Source organism: Temnothorax curvispinosus, unplaced genomic scaffold (genome assembly GCF_003070985.1).
Source record: "Temnothorax curvispinosus isolate PA1 unplaced genomic scaffold, ASM307098v1 QBEX01013431.1, whole genome shotgun sequence".
NCBI lineage: Eukaryota > Metazoa > Arthropoda > Insecta > Hymenoptera > Formicidae > Temnothorax > Temnothorax curvispinosus.
In genome coordinates this window covers 44,682-64,669 of record NW_020223211.1, presented here as the reverse complement: position 1 = coordinate 64,669, position 19,988 = coordinate 44,682, and the positions used below count along the sequence as shown (strand labels likewise).

The 19,988-nt window shown below is 50.8% G+C and overlaps 1 protein-coding gene across 3 annotated transcripts; it reads left to right on the top strand.

Moving 5' to 3' along the window:
* The first annotated feature begins 1,253 nt into the window (after positions 1-1,253).
* On the top strand, positions 1,254-19,530 carry LOC112463554 (nucleoprotein TPR). Of its 3 annotated transcripts, none has more exons than XM_025030002.1 (11): positions 1,254-1,518; positions 6,677-6,878; positions 6,972-7,080; positions 7,172-8,030; positions 8,186-8,619; positions 8,771-8,880; positions 11,783-11,908; positions 13,002-13,097; positions 15,392-15,567; positions 15,684-15,879; positions 16,864-19,530. In XM_025030002.1, exons 1-11 carry the CDS (start codon positions 1,510-1,512, stop codon positions 18,078-18,080), a joined length of 3,534 nt encoding a protein of 1,177 aa, XP_024885770.1. In that variant the 5' UTR covers positions 1,254-1,509; the 3' UTR covers positions 18,081-19,530. The 3 variants fall into 3 exon arrangements, with proteins under 3 accessions (XP_024885770.1, XP_024885769.1, XP_024885771.1); XM_025030001.1 differs by lacking the exon at positions 1,254-1,518 and adding an exon at positions 2,017-2,152; XM_025030003.1 differs by lacking the exons at positions 1,254-1,518; positions 11,783-11,908 and adding an exon at positions 2,017-2,152.
* Positions 19,531-19,988: the final 458 nt, after the last annotated feature.

Here is a 19,988-nt window from a genome sequence, read left to right as displayed (position 1 = left end):
TTCAAACGAAACACATGTTTCACTTTCGCGCTCCACCGCGCGATGGCGTCGCGGTGGTCAAATCGAGCGGACAATACGAAACATGTGTACATACGTCGATATCGATTAACGCGTCCTTCATCGGAGTAACCGTAATCGGAGTTAAACTCGCGACGATTACGCGTACGTGCTGCAAGCAATTCTTCGCTGATTCTGCCGAGTTACGTCCATCTCTACCAACTTAGATTAACTTTAATCTCCGTTCAACATACTTTTTATCAATTAAAAGATCAACCGCTCGTTATAAGCTAAGCTATATGCAATAAAGATAAATGGATACGATACAGAAAATAAAATACAGAAATAGAGAAAAGCTACCGGCCGGCGTAGAGTAATAAAGCCCGTATCAGACTACGGATTGGGATTGAGATTGGATTGAAATTTAATAAATCAGAATAGAGAAAACTGATCTGAAGTTTAGTAAACTTTGCTTTGATTAGTCAAATTTAAATCCAATCTCAATCCCAATCCGTAGTCTGATAGTACGGGCATAATGATGAATCACGATCATCCCTCTTGCTCCGCGTGCGTACATCGTATAGGCTCCTGACTCAGGGGGAAGTATGTACAGTTCCAAGGTTGCGGAGCGGAAGAGGGTAGCTTTAAAACTTTTCGCCCTATATTCGACGGCGCTTCGTAGTTGTTCTACAATTAGTGACGAATACGTTACTTTTGAAGGCCAGGGACAGTTTCTTATCGCAGCGAGTACACGTTTATGTTTGTCTTCTCTCGCTATCGGGCGGGCTATTATTGAAAGAGAGAGAGGAAGGGTGGGAGGGGGGGAGAAGGCGATATGTTGACAATAAGACGCTTTTGCGCGCCACTCCGTGTTTTGATGGCGATTCGGTATATCTGGTATACGTCAGAATAGGAACGCACGAAGGGCGGCTCAGTGGCAACAAAACGATTGATACGTCAGTCGCGACGTACGAAGTATACGCGTCAATTTAATTCGCGATTTCGCTCCAGCTTTCCCTCTGCCGCGAGGGTGTCCGCGAAAATATTTCGCCGGCGATGGCGATTCTACCACGGCTACCACCCCCCGCCTCCGCCGCCGCCAACGTCCCCCGGCCCCGGCCCCGGCCCCAGCGCCGCGATACAGCGACGGACAGCGACGCCTCCGCACGGCGTCGATCAATAACACCGTCGTCGGCGACGCCGACGTCGAGAGCGTCAGCGTCGTCGCGCTTGCGAGGGAACGTCGGCGCGACGCGAGGCGTCGCGTTATCCGCGCGGAGTACCGTTACGCCGCGCGTCCCCGACGGTGGTTCAGCGACGCAGCAGCGATTATCCGCCTCCGGTGCGGGCGTCACGCGCGGTGCGGGCGCGGGTACGCGCCGACGGGCATGCGATTCGGGACACTCCCGTCGGAACTTGCCCAACTTGCCGACGAGACCGACGAGGGATCCGGCGCGTCCGGGAGCGACGGAGGATAGCCGAGTGCCGAAACGTCCTAGTCCCACCCACGACATGGCCAAGGTAAGTCCCCCGGGAAACGCAGGGGGATGAGAGAGAGAGAGAGAGAAAGATAGAGAGCGAGGGAGGAAGAAAAGTGCAGGGCATCGCGACCCGCGCGTCCAATATCCTTCTCTCTTTCCCCCCCGCCGATACGTAAACGGAATCTGGAATGTTGTTGTCGCTTGTCGAGAGGTTTTCCCGGTAACCCGCTCCGCGCGAAGCGCACTTGGGGAAGAGAAAACGTCGTCGCGAGCGAGGTAGTTGTAAAACCTGATGACGACGTCGCGTAGCTCGCGGCTCGAATTAACGCGTATAGCCGGGCAGAGAGGACGGGTATCGTCTGTCTGTATAGGACAAATAATACCCTCGACAGGCGAATAACACGAGAACAATGTTTACTCCGCTCGTATTTGCGTCTTCCCGCTGAATCGCGCGCTGCTCGCTTCAGCGCCGAGGTGACTTGCGGCTTTTGAATCGCGATTTTCGTCACGATTTCGTTCGCGAGAGACGGTGCGACGGTGGTCGTTCGTCGTTCAGTTGTATGTACAGCGCGATCGGGCCACGTAATCGCGTATATCTTGAAGTGTCGCCGACGGACGTTCCGCGTTTTCGCATCCGCGTGATTCGAGGTCTCCGTGCTCGGGAGGAAAAGAAGGTAAAATGACGGATAACATGGTCGAAATAATATTCACAGCTGGGGTCGCATGCACGAGCCGTTATAGCCGTTAGCCGTGGGTACGATGCTACTTTTACATAATTTAGAGCACGTTCCACGGCGCAGACGCGGATAGATGATCCGGACATTGGCGAATTTCCCAGTGCTCCATTTACCACGCGCGAGAATACGCGCGCTAACAATCCTCCGACGGGGTCCAACGTGACGGACGTTGCCGGAGCAACGAGCTAGCCGGAGCCCTCAGGGATATATGATCGACGAAACTGTATTTTTATTGAATTAAGCCAAGGGTCAATTTCAAGAAGATCTCGCTTCGACGACTATAGGTCTCACGGTTTATGTCAATTTCACAGCTAGCGCGTGGGAAGGTCATAAAGAAGATTCCCGAGACTTTCTCTAAACTGAGCTGTAGTACCGCCTACATTATAGCACAATATCGCGCGATACTACAGGCACGCATCTCGCGAGACGTCCAATTCCAATCTTCTCCTTCGAGCGAAAGGGCACCGGGGGGGTAAAAAAACAATCGGGCAATCTCAGAATTCCCAGAGAGACAGAGACAGAGAGAGAACCTATCCCTGAAAGCGAGTTACGGCCGCGTAGTCGCGACGCGACGGTATCGAGCCGATCGAGCCGGCCCGCTTCGCATAATGATAATAATTCGACGTCGCGTAGCTCGTGCACACACATACATATGTATTACATTGTGCACATTCGGCCGGGGGACGAGCGACGCGCGGATTCACGGCTTGGTGAATGCGAATGTCGGCCCGTGTTCCGGCAGGATAGAGTACGCGTCGTCGCCGTCATCGCTCGCTCGCTACGAGCCTGGCGGCCTGGCGGACTGGCGGCGGCGGCGGTGGTGGCACGCGGCAGGTGTAGCCGGGGATCGCGAAGCGAATCCGGAACGTTTTATTGTCGTGCACGCCGCGTCGACCGCGACGCGCGATCCGCGGCCGCGGCCTGTCGTTTAGTCGCTATCGATCCTCCGACGCGACGCGACGCCTCGCGTAACAACGTAGCACGAGACGCTTCACGCGCCGCGCGCGCGAGAGATTGTTTTGCTCTCGCCTCTCGCGTCTCTTCCTCGTTTTTCCTCCCCTCCCACCGCCCGCGCCGCGGGGAAAAACTCGGCACGGCGCGGCGCCGCGTGCCCGTTGAGAACTGTGGGAAGATCCGCGACCCGGTCAGTGCCGCGCGGGAGATGCCAACGACACGGGGTATGTTTTCTTCCTCTTCTTCTTCTTCGTCGTCGTCTTCGAGACGTAACGTCGCGTGGTGTAAACTTGTTGCGAGTTTCGTCAATGGAAGACGGTGACGCTGGGCGTATTAGCGGTCTCGTCTCGGGGAAGACTGCGTGTCAATGGGTTCCATTGAAATTAATTACGATCTCAAGCTTATAAATGCGTGTCACTGTGTACGAGAGAGTCCGGGCAAGTCGCCAGTCTCGAAACCGTCGGCCGTCGGTTTTAAGCTCGCGGACAATCGCGAGGACAATCACGGCACGTTAAAATAAAACGTCTGCGATAGCTTATCTAAAGAATGTGCACAATCGAAAGATTATACATTTCAGTGTTTTTTTATTTGAGTTTTAGCCGAATCCGATTATCGTTCGTGCGGTTCGAAGTGCGAAATGCAAATTTCTCCCCTCCGTCGATCGGACAATGATGAAACTATAAGTACTCATTGTTGACACTGACACCGATAACGGGTGAACACTCCGCCGCTTACGTAACGTTCGATAAGCGAAGACTAATGTGTGAAGACGCGATCGGCGATTCCCGGCCAATCCTGGAAACGTACGTTACATAGCTCCGAGCTTATCACCTGTGCAGCCTGTGCAGCAAAGTATGAATTTGTGAAAGGAAAGAAAAAAAGACAAAGGGAACGCTTCTCCAGTCCGTCCTCGAGTCGCGGCAGCGTCGGATCGTAGCAAAACGCTCGGGCTGGGCGATACGATCGCGAGCGCGTACCACGGACGAACGGGAATGTATACCATTGGAATTATAATCAATTGACCGCGCGGCCGCGGCACGCCGGCAACTACGCCGCCGATCTAGCGCCATGGCAGTGTGCGTTACAAGTCACGCTGCCGCGCGCGCATTATCTTAATTGCGCGACATACAAGTCGATAATTGCGGCACGGGAATTTCTGTGATAAAATATACAGTCTCGGGGTTTTTCTACCTGAATAAGAGATATCCAGGTAGCGCGCGCGGTCGTGTATTTTCTATCCGCGATTTCCTGCCTCTGGGCGCGAAAGGAGAGAGGAATTATATTTTATAAAGGAGACCCCGAGCTTGTGTGTGTGTGATGACCGCCGTAAAAATTGGGCTTTGCCTTGTAATTCATCCCGAGAGGCGCGGACGCACTGGGTTGCGCGCCCGCACGTTGCGGCATTAAAGGTGGGCGCGGGTTTCCTCTCTCGTCTCCTCTCTCTCGAAAAGTAACAAACCATGACTGCTCAACACGCGTCGACACAAATTGGCGCGAATTACGCTCCGGAGATAGATCCGCGCGCGATACGACCTCCTGCTACTCGCTTTGCATTGCCACTATATATTGGCCGGCCGCGCGGCCTCTTTGCTCGCGGCATGCAAATTTCATTCGCGATTTCTCAACGCCGCGCGGACACGGTCGATTTTTCATTTATGGTTCCCCCGGGATGCTTGCGTCGGCTCCCCTTCCTAAAAAAAAACTCAGTTCCGGGTTCCGGGCTTATGTAAGTGTAGAAATCACTTTTCGAAACCTTAAAGATAATACGTGAATTTTTTTATAGATTTTTTGTAACACAGAAACGCTTTCAGAAACCCTTTGGACTCGAAAAGTCCCAGGGGTTCCAGATTGTCCGGGTGAGCGCTAACCAACCAAAAACACGGTGTCCGCGTGGCGTTAATTCGCGGACTCGCCCGCTCTCCCTTTCCTCGCGGTGACCGCGCGAGCGTCTTACTACGTCGCTGACTCGCCGCTTTTTTTCTCCTCGCCTTGGCATTTTATGACCGCCGCGCCGGCCGCGACGACACGTCGTCACCCGGCGTCCGCATACCTATAGACGCGTGCCCGCGCGGGAAGATGGATTTCGACAACGACGGAGTAAAATCTAAGGATGTGAAAGGCGGCATGAGGCGGGAAAACCGGCGTGTGGCCGTGATGATTGCTGACCCATTACATTACCGCTTCGCGTGCGGATTGCGCCGTAGACGCGACGGACGCGGAGAAAATGTCACGCTCGCGCGTATCCTTCGCGTCGGGTACCCCGTGCGCTGGTATATCTTTCGAAAAAATATATTATTTCCGCGCTGCCGCGCGCTCGTTGTTTACACTTTTGCGCGCGCCTCTAGATAAATTGGCCTGATTACCTTAGATAAATTGGACAGATTACCCGACGCCGTCGCGCCGCCGCGACGAGCGGAGCTGTTACCGCTGTCATTTATCCGCGCGTTGTCTCTGCGAGTAATGAGGATCAGTCGCGGCGCGAAGAGACAATCGGTTCGGAAAATTTTAATACGTCTCGCCCAGATAACGCAATGTCCAAAATCGGGACGTAAGACGACTCGTAAGATGTTTCCGAGACGTCTTATGACGTTTTAATGACGTATTTTAAGTCTTACGTCTTACGTCCCGATTTTGGACGTTGCGTTATCTTCGGGCGGTTCGGCAATAGGTTTACGGTCGGGAGGCGCGACCCGTGTGTGTAGCGGTTCGCAGTAACCTAGTTCTCAGCCCCCGCACACATAACACGCTCGCGGGCGTTCAATCGTGTTCTATCGTCGGTGAACTCACGAACGCGCCACGCACTCGTCGGTTTTACGTGCTGTCCCGTTTCTCGAATCGGGGGAGAGCTATCGGCGATATATCTGCTATTATTCGTAGACACGCTAGCACAGTTCTGCCTCGTTCCGACGGTATACACTTCGCATCACCGGAGGAGAAAGAAAAACAACTCCGTCGCGCTGAGTTATTGAGCATTTATGGCGGCGACATTAATACACCACGCGCCTCTCGCGTGGAAAGGAAAACGAGCTCGGTAATTAGGCGTAATTGTCTCGTCGGGCTTGTCGTCGACTCGGCGTTACGTATGTCTGTTACGTGGCGAAAAGAATTGGAACCGTACGAAATCGCGCGGTTGCTCGCGTTTAAGAGGCACGAAAGAAAGAGAGAAAGAGAGAGAGAGAGAGAGAGAGACGCCACGAACTAAAATTAAATTAACCAACTGACAGAGGTATTTCTGATTCATCTCTCGAGGGGTGGAGCTATTATTTGGAGGTAGGCCAAGGGCAACGGACTCCACCTTGCGCTCTCGTCAAATCGGACTTGACTTTGAGGAATAAAAAAAATATATAAATACATATGTTATATATACAAAACTACAACTCGGGTAATTAAGCGGTAATTGATTGTAACTAGGGAGAAACTTTTTTTTTATCATTCTACCAGAATAATGTTTGCGTGACTCGAGAAATCGCGCGCTCATATCTCAATCGCGTTCTTTTTTGTTCGCAGAACGTAGGGGAGAGTCGGATACCTGTTCCACGGGCAGCACGACCGTCGTTCTTCCCGAAATCGAGAGTACTTGAGGCGTCGAGGCTCCTGACGGGAAGTCGCCGATCAACGATCTTCTCGGGATGCTTTCAGTTTAACAGCGAGGACGAGTCCCCCACTCCGCGGGAGTTCTCGGGATTCTCGACGTCTTCGCCCAACAAAAGTATAATTCCGCATTTATAATTAATTAATGCCGCGTATGGAAGTATGTTAATGCGTGGCGCTAACGTGTGCGAAACGCAATCCCGTGTTTCAGCCGATTCGGCGGCAGATCGGACATTCACGATATCACCTGTGTGGGACATCGACAAGAATGATGTGCAACAACTGGTACATCTCAGCGAGGAGAAAAGCAGTCTATTCAGGTACGAGTCGTACACGCGTTTCAAGCTTAACGTGTGATTCTATTGCGGGACTCATCGGTGTTTCATGTTGTATATTCTTTCGTTATAATAGGCTACTTGAAGATTCTCAGTTGAGCATGATCGAGGATGTCGGTGACACGTGTCTCGTAGAATCGGGCCTGGGCAATTACAACGATGCGAGCGCAGCGCCGCATTATTTGATGCTGAACAAACAGAATTCCTTCGAACACGACGAAAGTCTTGGTATATTGACACCGGACCAGATGACCGACTTCACGGTGGCGTTGGAATGCTCCAGGACACCATCCTGCGAGAATCTCACCGGATCGGCCGGCTCGAAATTGGCATTGACCCGAGCGTCTGCGTCGACGAGGCCGCTGGTGGACGTGGAACCCGCGGAGGAGGGCTGTACCGAGAGAACCCCATCGCCGGAAGAATTACCGCTCGATCCTAAACCCGTGGAGCCAATCAGAGGTAACGCCGTGCCGGTGAGCTTCGTCACGTCGGTCACGAGTATCACTAGTCTCGAGGCGGGCTACCAGGGAGACGGCGAGAACTCGAGACCGGCCAGCCGCGGCGCGGATCCACCATCCATGGCAGTGGCGCCGGTCAATCTTCCTGCGCCCTGTCGTCAAAATCCGATGACCGACTCGGACTTCTTCACCGAGAGCGACGCGGACGCGCACGAGGAGATCGTGCGGGGCGACAGGAAAGCGCAGGTGATCGACGGCACGCTGTTCTGCGCACCGGGTGAACGCGTATGCCCCAGCTTCACCGGAGAAGAGATGGACTCGAGCGGGATTTATTCAGACTTGGACAAGCTACAAGCACCTGGTGAACAGGCGCCGGAAGAGAACGACGACCATACCCCCGATACCGGAGATACCGAGCTCTCTCAGAGGAGTCAACCTTCACCTATCGCGGCGAACGTTATCATGGATTACTTACAGGTACATTAACGTGAAAGCTAGGCTTGAAAGAATATTAAAAATTTGCGTTTGCCGAATCAAATGACGTACTTTTGTTTATAATCATTGGCGGATTAAACTACTCTTTGGTTTATTTAGAATTTCACCGATTGTACGTAAAATATTTGTTTCCGTAGAGTTCCGCAAAGGCATCGGATGAAACGAGCAACGTGAACGACACCACGACCTCTGTCGAAGTCACAGTGATCGAAAAAATTGAGAAAAATGACAACATCAGGCCCAAATCACAAAGCAAGGCCGATACGATGCCTTTGAAAAAATATAAAATGCCGAAGAGAAACGTCGTCTCGAAGATCAAGGCGATGATCGAGTCATCTCCGAAAGATGATGCGGAAAAAGAGGCGAGACGCTCTCAGAGATCAACTAGAAAAGGCGGGCGCTGGGACGCTGTGATGAACAAGATAGAGGCTGGCAAAAATGAGCAGAGAACGAGATCAGTTAGGAAAGAAGTGAAATCGAGAGTTTTGCAGAATCTCACTTTGTCACCTTCCGCGAGGCCAACGTCGAAGAAAGCCGGCGATGCGAATAACAACAACAATAAGGATAAACGGTAAGCCTAAATAAAGCAATATAATAAATAAATAGATATTATTTTTATCAATGAAATATTTTTATATATAAAAATAACTGACGATTCTCATCAATCCAGATTTGCATTTTTTTGCATCATTAATTATGTTGGAAATACTATTAAATTTTAGGAGGACGCGTGGCTGGCAAGAAATGAAATCACCAATACAGGAAACGGCTAGAAGTTCTGTTCGCAGTTCCATGAGCGACCTCAGTAGTGGTCCAAGTAAAGACCTGTCAAGTAAGTAGCATCCTTGTCCACATATTTGAAGAATTTGAAAGAATATGCTAGGTCACATAGGTGAAGACTTGATTAAAATTATATTTACTGAATAACTTGTTAAACATAAATTAATTACGCAAGATACGTGAGATTTTCTCGCATATGACTTATCGTATTGTTAGTATGTACATACTCTATTTGTTTACTCGGGAAAATAGGCACAACGCTATGTTGTATAAACTTTAGGAATATTTTATGGCGGCTATTGGATAATCTTAACATTAATCTCTTCGCAATTAAAGCCAGACCGGACGAAACAAATAAAAAATGCGAAATTGACCAGGCCCCGACTTAGTCTCGCGTTGGACTTATCGCAAACAACGAATTAAGCAACGTGATCTCGCGGGATATTTGAACTAATTCGGAAAGCGGAGTTGCCTCGAAGTGTAAGGATCAATATTTTATCTCGGCGAGAAGGATACGCGTGAGAGAGGAGAGGATCTCTGGATCCTTCACGTTCCGCTTACCTACCGGAGAGAAAGGCGAGGTCTCCTTATCGACCCGAGAGTAAAAGCTCGGGCCGTCGAGGATGTCGAGGAACTTTATTGCCCCTTTTGCCGGCGCCAATGGGGAGAGCACGAGGCGTCGTTTTGCTTCCATTGTATAGAGCAAGAAGGAAGCTGCGTCGAGCCGGCGCGCATCGCGCAGCTTCGTCGCATCCAACATCCACCATCCACCATCCGGTCGGCAGTCCTCGGCGGGTCTCGTGCTAGGTCGTACGGTGTTGTGTGCACGTGTGTACATATATAGACAGTGCACGTACACACGTGATATGTGTACGCGCATGTGTGTCTCCGATGCATTAGCCGTCTATCGTCGTCCTTCTCTCGCGAGAAGCGCACCTATCGTTCCTCGCTCTCGCGCACGCAAAATCGGGTCACCGGATAGTGCGTGGCGGTGCGTGAGAAACCCATACGCGGGCGAGAAAGAGAAAAAAGAGAGCGAGTGAGTGAGAAGGGACAGCCGCTGACAGCCGATGTGTCTCGTTAGCGAACGAGTTACCGAAGTGCGCTCGGTACATCCAGGCGGTGGCCCGGGAAATCGACTTGACTCTCGTTCTCTCCTTTCGAATCCGTGGTGACACCTTCGACCGGTGACTACGGATTTCGCCCCGGTCGCTATATCGTTCACCTCGACGACGACGGCGGTTGTGCGCGAGAACAGGAACGTTTTCGAAGCCTCGCCTCTGCCCTGACCTATTTCCCCGCTGCGTTCTTCTCGCCCTTCTCTCCGCTCGCTCGCTCGCGCGCGTGCGAATTGTGCGTGTGTGAAAACCTGATGGGCAGGTGTTTATGCAAAAAAATCTAATTCGATGTAAATGTAAAATCTGATCTACCATCCTGCGGCGGACGATCGAACTCATCCCCCACCTGTCGCACCGGGATTCGACGTCCCCGTTACACGGGACCGGAGCCGATCATCATGTCGCGTCGATTCCGCGAGCGGTAACGCGCGCGAGAGGTGCCTGTGCGAAAGGTAACCCGCACCCGGGTCCGGCGATATCCGCCTTAACGGCAACCGCGTCGACCGGTCGACAGCTGCACGGGTCAACGCCATTCTCGCGGCGTTATTTCCGGCCACCGCGGGACCCCTTGTCGTCGTGCTTTCTTTGCACCTTCGCAAAACTATGCCCCGTCGCGCACCTCCGTCGCTCGGCGAGGATGCCCGGCACCCTTCTTCGCCCGCCCTTCCATCCCCACCCTCGTCAGCGGCAGCAGCAGCAGCAGCAGGTGTACCCGGCCGAGCGATGACGACCACGTGCGTTGCCAAGGTCGACGACTGTCGGTGCGCGACTACCGGTCCCTCGATTCTCCGTCCCGCGCGGTCTTACGCAATCGCCGCCGTCGGAATCGGCGGCCGCTGAGTAGCCCACGCTGAGATCGCGCGCGCGAAACTCGGCCCTTCAACCGAGCGGAAAGGAAAATCGACTTCGTACCCGAACGTCCAAGTCGCAGTGGAATTCACCGGGATATAGTATGCCCGAAGGTATTAAGCACGGTATGCGCGCGTAGGACGACGCGTGATCGCCACGTGACATAACAACGCGCGCGCGCCGATACGGTGCCCGGCGATCGGTGTCGGGTGTCCGGAGACGGGATACCGTGATACACAATCAGCTCTGCACAACATAATCGGCGGCGGCGGCGGCTCTCTCGCGTGACGAAGGAGAACGGCGTCGCGAGTCGCGCGATCGATCGGCATCGGGCGCCAGAACGGAACCGGCGGCGGCGGCCGCGGCAGACCGAAAGGCGGAAGATGCCCGTTGTATACCGTTGTATATGCTGATGAACGACGTCGACGCGACGGCATATACGCACGTAACATCGAGTGATTCTCACGCTCGGCTCCGAGACGCCGAGACACGACTCACACGACGCGCGGGCAGGATGAAGGTGGCACGCGCGGGGCCAGTCGCGCCGTCGTCGACGGGGATCACGGTCGACCCCGCTTTACGGATTGTAATGAGTTAGACGGTGAACGCGGAGGTGACTGAAGAGAAGATGGGTCAGCAAGGATCGAAGGACAGGACCCTCCCGAGGAGGACGGACTTCACCCGGGACTCGACGAGGATGCGTCTCGGCAGCTTCAAACGAGGTAGAATGGGTAGAAAGGGGCTTAGATTTGGCGATCGCGTAACGGTGATCCTTCCGGTGTGCGCATCTCGCGATAGAATCGGCTCTATAGACGATCGCCTGCTGTTCTCCTCAAAGCGTCTTCAGTCTATAATCGCTCGATCCCGTTTCCCGATGGGGATATTATTAATTTGTTATTAATGTGTTTGTTCTTTCTGAGATTCCGGCGTGGATTTCCGGCCTCACGATGTTTCACGTCGTAAACGTTCTCGTTATTTGTTTTTCAGAGCGATCACCGACGTCCGCGAACCCGCCCCGGAGATTCGTCTCGAACGGCCACGCCGCCAGTCAGGTCCGCGTAAATAGTTTCGACGCGAAGAAGAACTGCATCGACGTGGCGACGGTGGAGCTCGGTAAATATACAACTCCGTCCTGTCATTCGAGATTATTAGGTAACTACGCCGTGTGTGGGTACGCGTGCGTGTGTGGGTACGGTATGATAATCAGGTGCGGAGGGGAGAACGGCGAACGGCAGAACGCGGCGAGGAACGGGAGCATCGTGGCGTATTTCCGGCTGGGGCACCGCTGCCGTGACGAGCGATGATGAAAGGAGAGAGATAGAGAGAGAGAAAGAGAAAGAGCGTCTCTCTCCGGGACTCGGCCGACTACGTTTACCGGTTCGCGAATCACGAAACGACGCGGATAAGTAGCACGTACTGGAATATTTTCGAAAATTTCTCTCCTAGGGCCTTTTTCCTCCTATTCGGTCGACAGGAAGGCGCCCGCAATCATCGTTACCGCTACGTTTAACAAGAGTCCAATCGTGGCTTTTCACCTTGCTACTTTCCCCCCCAAGGCACGGCAAAGACCGGGAGAAATCCTCCGAAAGGTCTCTTGCCGCTTGACGAGAGTCAAGCGATGAATATTCACGTCGACGTTTCAGGGCCATCCTTTCGCGTGGATTAGGATTAGCAATGAGGACGACTTCGACCAAATTTAATTAACACGATTAACTTTTTTTAATTATTAAATTACACCTTTGTTTACGTGGATGGAATTGTTAAATTTTTTTTTTTTAACATGTGTGAAAGAATTAGATTAGGGACAACAAATCATTATACAGTTATAAATTTCGCAACCAACGATTCTGCTGATTGAATTAATCGTTGATTGATCATAGTTTGGTCAAAACCGCCCTTTAATAACTTTATCACCTGCGCTATGTTGACAATAATAACAATCCAATTCAATCCAGTTACCAGATGGTTTGTCTCGCGCGTTAAATTGTACATACATATTAAACGTGTGGGCAAAATACAATAATAATACGCGGGGAAAAAGACCTCGGATGGAATAAACTTTATACTTGAACTTCAATCTCGTGCGGACGATAAAACGGTTCTCGCCGTACGGTACCCGGAGCACGCTCGCCGGTACGCGGACGCGAGTGCCGCTGCCGTTTAGTGTTTAACATGCTCTCGTTAACGCAACACATTCTCTTTACAGAGAAGAGCCCACCGTCGGCGCGAAAGCCAGCGATAACAAGGAGATTAACGGCCAACGCCACAGTGAAACAGAAATCCTCCGTGGCGTCGATAAAAGGTACGTTTCGACTCTACCGGATCTGGGAGACGGACGTGTCCTCTCTTTCGGCGACGAGTTTCACCGTGACACACACGACGCACGAGCCGTTAAGACCTTGTCATTCTGCGAGCGACGGTCAAACTTGTCGTTTTGCACAAAAAAAAAAGACAAAATAAAGTGAGAATTCACGTTCGCGCGTTCGTGCTTTCCAATCCATTTGTCGTGCCACTTTAGTTGGCAGCCGGTTTCTAAAAAAGTTCTCACGTTTATTCTGCGACACACGTACGTTTCGCGTACGCACACACACGCACGCGCGCGCGCGCGCGCACGGTCAAGCGCATTAATTCGCCCGGTGCAGTAAAACGCATCGCACGCGCTCGCCGGTGCGTCCGAACGTGTCGCGGTGTCCTCGCTGCGCGTATTGTAATGCGCGTACACGCGTGTCCCTCCGCGTTTCGAAGAAAGTCACGGCTTTCACCCAATAGTCCCGAGCGCTAAGTCAACCTGTTTACCCGGCGCCTTCGATGCTTTTCTTTCTTCTTCTAAATCTTCTACAAAAAAAAAAAAGAATCACTTTGACCTGGTCTATCACCTGGATTAGAAAGAGGACGAGAGAGAAAGATCGCCGTCGAGAACCGGCCGTACGTCCTAAATAGTAACGGAATGGCGAAAGCAGCATTTTCCGCGCGTTTAGCTCCCGCGATAGAACGCGATAGGAGCCTGAAAAGACGCGTTGTTTCGCGGATAATCGATCGCGCTCGTTGCTCTCGCATTTCGACATTTATCGCGGTATGTCCCCTGAACACAAGGGACATTATATACGACCGTCGCGATTCGCGATGCTCGGCGACCGTAAGTAAGCGCGAACACGCGCGCTTCTTTTCCATCTACGGGCGGTCGATTCCAAATCGGAGAACTCGAGTCACTCGGCTGTTTTGGCATCCAGGGAACGACCGGAAGTACACGATCGTTACGGAGAACCTTTGCTGAGCGACCAGTATTATACGCTTTAAGAGACCCGACCAAGTTTTGCTTCGAGGAGGAATCGCTCGGGAAAAAGACTTATCTCCCGCCGAAAAGGACTCGCCGCGAGAAGGTGGTTCATCATCGTCTTCGGCACGTCCTGGCGGTTCCACCTTGCGCGGTAGGAGAGTGTTTAGGAAGAACGGCAAGGCGAATTGGACGTGGGGTGGGAGGCATATAGCTCTCCGAGGTGGCCCGTGGCTGCATGGCTCGTGCTAATTCAGTCGAAGCGCGAACTCGGCCAGCAGATTGTTACGAATGGCGATCGATCCTGATTAGAATCGATAAGCCCGGTCGGCAGACCGACCGTTCCCGCCGCGGAAGGTGGCCGACGTGGAAACGTCCCGTTCGAATGGCGCGTTCGTCGTAGAATCGACCGTTAAGGATTATCGTTGAACCGACATGTATTACGATTCTGTTTACGTCGCGTCTTTCTTGCGCGCGTCGCGGATAAGTGTCCCGACGTAGATCCGTTCCCAAAATACTTGAGTTTTTCTGACGGATGACGTGTGTGACACGGTGGGGACAGCAGGTGCCAGAAGAGAGGAAGCGAATTTTCTTGGCCGCGACAGAGTCCGCCGAGTCTTTTGGCAGTTTCGCAACTGGAACTGCGCGTCGCGCAACGGGTTGACCTTAACCCGATGTACCTTCATTGAGCGGCGAACTTGAACAATAATAATCGCACGCTGCGGCTCTTGAAAAAGAACGAGGGCAAGAAGTTCGCTTCGCGCGAAGTTTCGTGAATCAAAATGCGACGTAAACGCGGGAAAGCTATCGCTTAGACATGGCTGGACGGTTGTTTCGTTCGTTCAATGAGTTCTGACTTTCCCATGTGTATACGTGTGTGTCATGTGTCAAGATGACGACGCAGAGTTGACACCGATCGAGCTCGACGGAGATGGAACGAGTGCCTTGACTTTCCAAGTTCGTTCTTCCCGTCGAACTTTCCTGCCGAACGTTCTTTGACACGCTGGATGTTGCCTGTGTTTAAGAACTTTTGACAGTGTCAAACGATTTATTACCTTCATCGTTTTTTTTTTACCACGTCGACTTCCCCGCAATAATTCGAGTGGTTGCGAACGGTGCGAGGGATAATAAAGGACAGCGCGCGGTGTCCACGTATATATTACGTGCGATCAAGATACTTATGTAGATTGGCGGCACGTGGGTCGATTCATTGATACGGGCGAGAAACGGGTGGGTCAGTCCCCGACCCGTGCTTTTGCGTCGCGATTTTCGGGCGTAACCGGTATCGACTGATGCACGCTCCATGACGACGCTGATTGCAGATCGTGAGTCGAAGGAGGCGCTCCACAACACCACCTACACGGTAACGGCGAGGACGTCGCCGGAGACGCGTGATCAGGCCGCACAGACTACCGTGCCCTACGTGGAGTTCCGCGTGGAGCAAGCGGAACGGGCCGCACAAGCGCTCGCGGTGAGCGTGCGTTACTTGGCGTTCGAGGTATGCGTATTTTTTTTTATATATCTTCTGCCACTGTTTGCCTTACTACTCGACGTAAAAAAAAGAGGGAGATCTGTGCGAATCAACACGGTATAACGGTATCGCGTGTCTTTCAGCTCGATGCGTTTGCCACTCCCAAACTGAAGAAGGATTTCGAGAAGCTGAAGGCCGATTGCGAGGAGATGAAGAATGAGCGATCGGCCCTGCTTTCGGAGATCGACGTTTTGCGCGCGAGATGTGTCAGCATGGAGGAGAGACTCGAGGTGGAGAGGGAGGACCACCGTAAAGCTCTGGACCAGCTTCGCGACGAGTGTAAGTCTTATATAATATATCTGTTTATTTTCTTCGAATCTCGGGGGCTGTATATATACACACGGTCGAAAACTCGCGGTGACGCACTTTGCGAATGAAAAAAAGATTTCCGAGCTCGTCGCGGCATGTGCTCCGCAAAATAAATGAGCCGTATTGTTCAGCAGACATAAAGCGTCGGATGCAACTGATATTATTCTCCATGTTGTTCACGTGGTAACGAGCGTAATCGTCCTAATGTCGTTGCACGACGCGTCACGAAGTGGAACAATTATTAATTAAAGTGAACGATTCAGCCAGTGCCTACGCGCAACTCGAATCTTTGCGATTAATCCTAATAATGTGCCCCTCGCCCTTTTCTTTTCTTGCTAGAAGATATTTTGAACTCTACGCCGAAGGATTTAGTTCTTAATTTAGTTCTCACGTAACGTTCGACGTTTCGATAGCCACTAATTATAGATTCAATGCGTGCTGTCCGTTTAGCTACAAAGCTAAACATACTTTTGCTTTTCAACGCAGGACCAATACATTGCAATGAAATATATTTATATTAAATCATAAAATTAGAATCACATATTGAAAGGTGAAATTGTTATTTATTATTTTTTTATTATTTATTTATTTAGAGGAAAATTCTCTTTTAATGCACATTGCATTAAATAAACATTATCAGATTAAAAAAAAAAAGAGATAAAATAAATACTCAAATTAAAAATAAAAAAAGAATAAGAAAGTAAAAGTAAAAATATGTAAATAAATAAAAAATATGTACAGATAACATAAAGCGAAGTTACACATTAGTACACACTTAAATAAATGCAAAAAAATGAAAAAAGTTGACTATATTAGAATAAATTACTTGCTAATGTGTACATAAACGATATAAATGCATTTAAATTTTCCACATGAAGTACGATAAGATTATTATAGCGATTTGCCGTCTGTGTGAAAGTGAAAAAAAATTCAAGTTAACATTCCGGTTTTCAGTGGAGGCTCACAGGACGAAACAGGTTACCTCGCTCGTCGAAACTGTGAAAGAGGAAAGGCACAAGTACGACGTTAGACTGGACGAAGTTACAAGGGAGCATCGCGCGACAATTGCGAAATTGCGCGCCGAGCAGGTCAACGAGCTGACTCGTAAAGAGGAGATGAGAAGATCCGTGGTTCACGATCAGGGTGCCGCACTGATGGCGGAGATCGAGTCACTGAGATCCGTGCTCGAGCTGAAGAGTCAGGAGAACGCGGCACTTCGATCAGAGCTGGACAGTTACAGGCGCGACATCGAGCAGAAGGACGCCTTGCAGATGCGGCTCGATATGGCGGAGGCCAGATGCGAGGACCTGAAGGCTCAGCTCCAACGGAAGGAATCCTTCGAACGGCAGATCTCGCACGAGAACGAGATGCTTCACGAATCGATTCACCAAGTATCGAAACACAACAAGCGCTTGTCGCAGCGGAACGAGGAGCTACAGTGGAAGCTGCGAAATAAGAACGATTGGGTGAGTGTTCTTGCGAATCAGCTGAATCCACGGTTAACTCGATCCGCGGGTGCGGAACAGATGGAACACAATTATTCGCTCGACAAGAACGGCGCTCATTCGTCGTCGATGATGAAATTCATGGTCGAGAAGGGCGCCTCCGTCTCTTGGACGCTGGAAATCGATGATCTGTCGAAGGGGACATCCGACTCGCTTAGCACATTGCCGAAAGTAGCCAGGTCCTCTGAAGGCGTGACGACAGTCTCTAGGCAAGGATCGCTCAGGTTGACGCCGAACGCTAGGCCTGCCATGGATACCAGAGCGAGATCAAAGAGCATCTCCACCACGTGCGATTCGGCGCGGACCGCGGCGGCGGAGGAAGCGGCCGCGTGGTCGCCTTCGTTTAGCTCGACGCCGGTCCCGCGGCGACGTCCTAGGAAAGAGCAATCGTCGCCTTCCTCGTCATCCTCTTCATCGTCTTCCACGTCGTCTACGGCGCCAGCCGTCAATTCCACAGTGGCCGCCGCGGTGGCGGCCGCTGCAGCGGCGGCGGTGGCGGCGGCGGATGATTGTAACGTCGGTGGCGGTCAGAGACCCCAAGAGGCTGGCGGGGAAGCGATGATCTCCGAGGAAACGTCGGCTTCCAGCAGCGAGGACGAGTCGTCCACCGGTAGCGATATCCCGCGGCTGGGAATACAGTTTGCTTGGGGCAAACCGATCAAGTAACACTCGAGCGAACCATTGCGGCCTGCCTGTCTACGCGTTCCTTCGCCCGCGTAACACAATGCTGTTTTTCGAATCGCGAGTTATCGTACGGCCGCTGTCTCTGTTCTCTTGCCTACACAGTGGAGTCGTTCCTCGACGTGCATTCATTGCGGACCTTCGTTGATCATTCCCCCTTCGTCCGTTTGCAGATACGTTTTACGTTTCGTTATTGTGTAACGCCGGCACCGCGCCTCTTTTATTTTTCCTTCTCCAACCGATACACATCCGGCCGAGGTTTCGAGCGAGAGAGGAGTGGCGTTTACATTTTAAGCAAACGTGCCGCGCGATTCAAACGATTCACGCGATTCCGGAGTATAACGTTGTAAGTTAGTGAGATGTTTAAGAGATGAATTCCACGATGTATTTTAATGTTACGACTGTATAAATTAGACTAGTACGATTGTTTCCGTGGTTTTCCCAATTTACGAGGACGTTTCATCTTCCCCGACATACACACACACACACGATTTTTGCATTGCGATTTAAGGCAGGGTGGATTTAAGATTAGGACCTTCGAAATCCATTACGTAATGATTTTCCGATAATGCATACAACGAAACTGCTTCGTTTGCTGTAATCAAGGCAGCCGTACCTTTCTTCCGGGCAATCTTTCGCCTACGAAGTTCACGACGTACAGAGTCACGCGAGAAAATTCTCCATTTTTGTTTTCATTTGCGGCTTTTTTTTCTTTTTGAATTTTGACGGACATTGAAAAAGGGAAGTTCAATGTCGTTCTGGCTGACAGACTTTTATTGCGGATCTTTCCGAGAATTTTACCGGATATCCGACTGTCTCTGGACACTTTTATAATTACGTGAGTACGTTTTATAAGCGTCACCTATTTTTTTTTTCCGTTTTTGGTACAGAGACCACGTAGTATTTGCGGAGGTAAAATATATAAATATATATAAGAGCATGACAAAAGAAAAATATTCCTCGTTCCTCGCGATCATGCCGATTTCGTACTTGTGTAAGTCGATTACTTTACAGATGATGCGCGTCGTCTCTTGCGTTTTCCGTTTGTTGCGTTCTCGAGAGAAAGAAAAAAAATCTGACTGCCGGAAACTCTTCGCCGGCGCGACGTTTGTCTTGTAGCGCGCCTTCGCGCGCAGCGGAACAACCGAATTCGCGGATGATCTACCTGGTAGATGCAGCAGAAAGAGCAGTGATAAAACCATTTAGCGACAAACTTGTAGCACGTTCCGAAAAGAGCGTTAATTTCACAGTCCGTTCCAATAGACGAGTGGGTAGTTTAGATTATAAATGAGAGGGAGAGAGCATCGCGCGCCCGACACACGGAAGCCAAGTATTACTCACCGAGAAAGTATGTTTTCTTTTCTCATGTGTGCTGATAAGATCGATGTATTATATACTTCTCGAATAAATAAGTATCATCTGAATTGTAGAGCAATCTGGGGGAGATTTTCCGTTTGTCCTCATCGCTACGATTAGTTTAACGAGTCCGGGAGTTAGTACTTCGGCTCGACTAGAACTTTATTTAAATTGATCCCAATTTCAGCCACATTTGAAATATTTTGGTAAGAATATGTATCGACGTTTATTAAGTTAAGATCGATCGGCAGATAATCGTGAGAATTTACGCGTGACATTTTTGTGTTTTGTAATGAACGTAATGAACAGACTGAGTTTTGAATTGCGATGCGATTGCTTGATTTACATAAATTAACTTGCGCAAGTAGAAGAAGATACGCGATTAGAAACTGTTGAGATTGTTATTAATTAGATTATATACCACTGTGATGTCCTTTTTGTTTGAAGATTAATAAAGCGTTTTGTTATGCAAGTCGCGCGCATCACCTCATTTTTTTTTCTCGCGACGCTTAAAGCAAAGCCTGTACAATTTCAGTT

Excerpts from the sequence above, each read along its gene's own strand:
- LOC112463554 (XM_025030001.1), top strand. The coding sequence starts at position 2,039 with ATGTACAGCGCGATCGGGCCACGTAATCGCGTATATCTTGAAGTGTCG. Across the intron at positions 8,620-8,770 it reads AACAACAATAAGGATAAACG|GAGGACGCGTGGCTGGCAAG; the intron begins GTAAGCCTAAAT and ends ATTAAATTTTAG. Across the intron at positions 8,881-11,782 it reads TCCAAGTAAAGACCTGTCAA|AGCGATCACCGACGTCCGCG; the intron begins GTAAGTAGCATC and ends TTTGTTTTTCAG.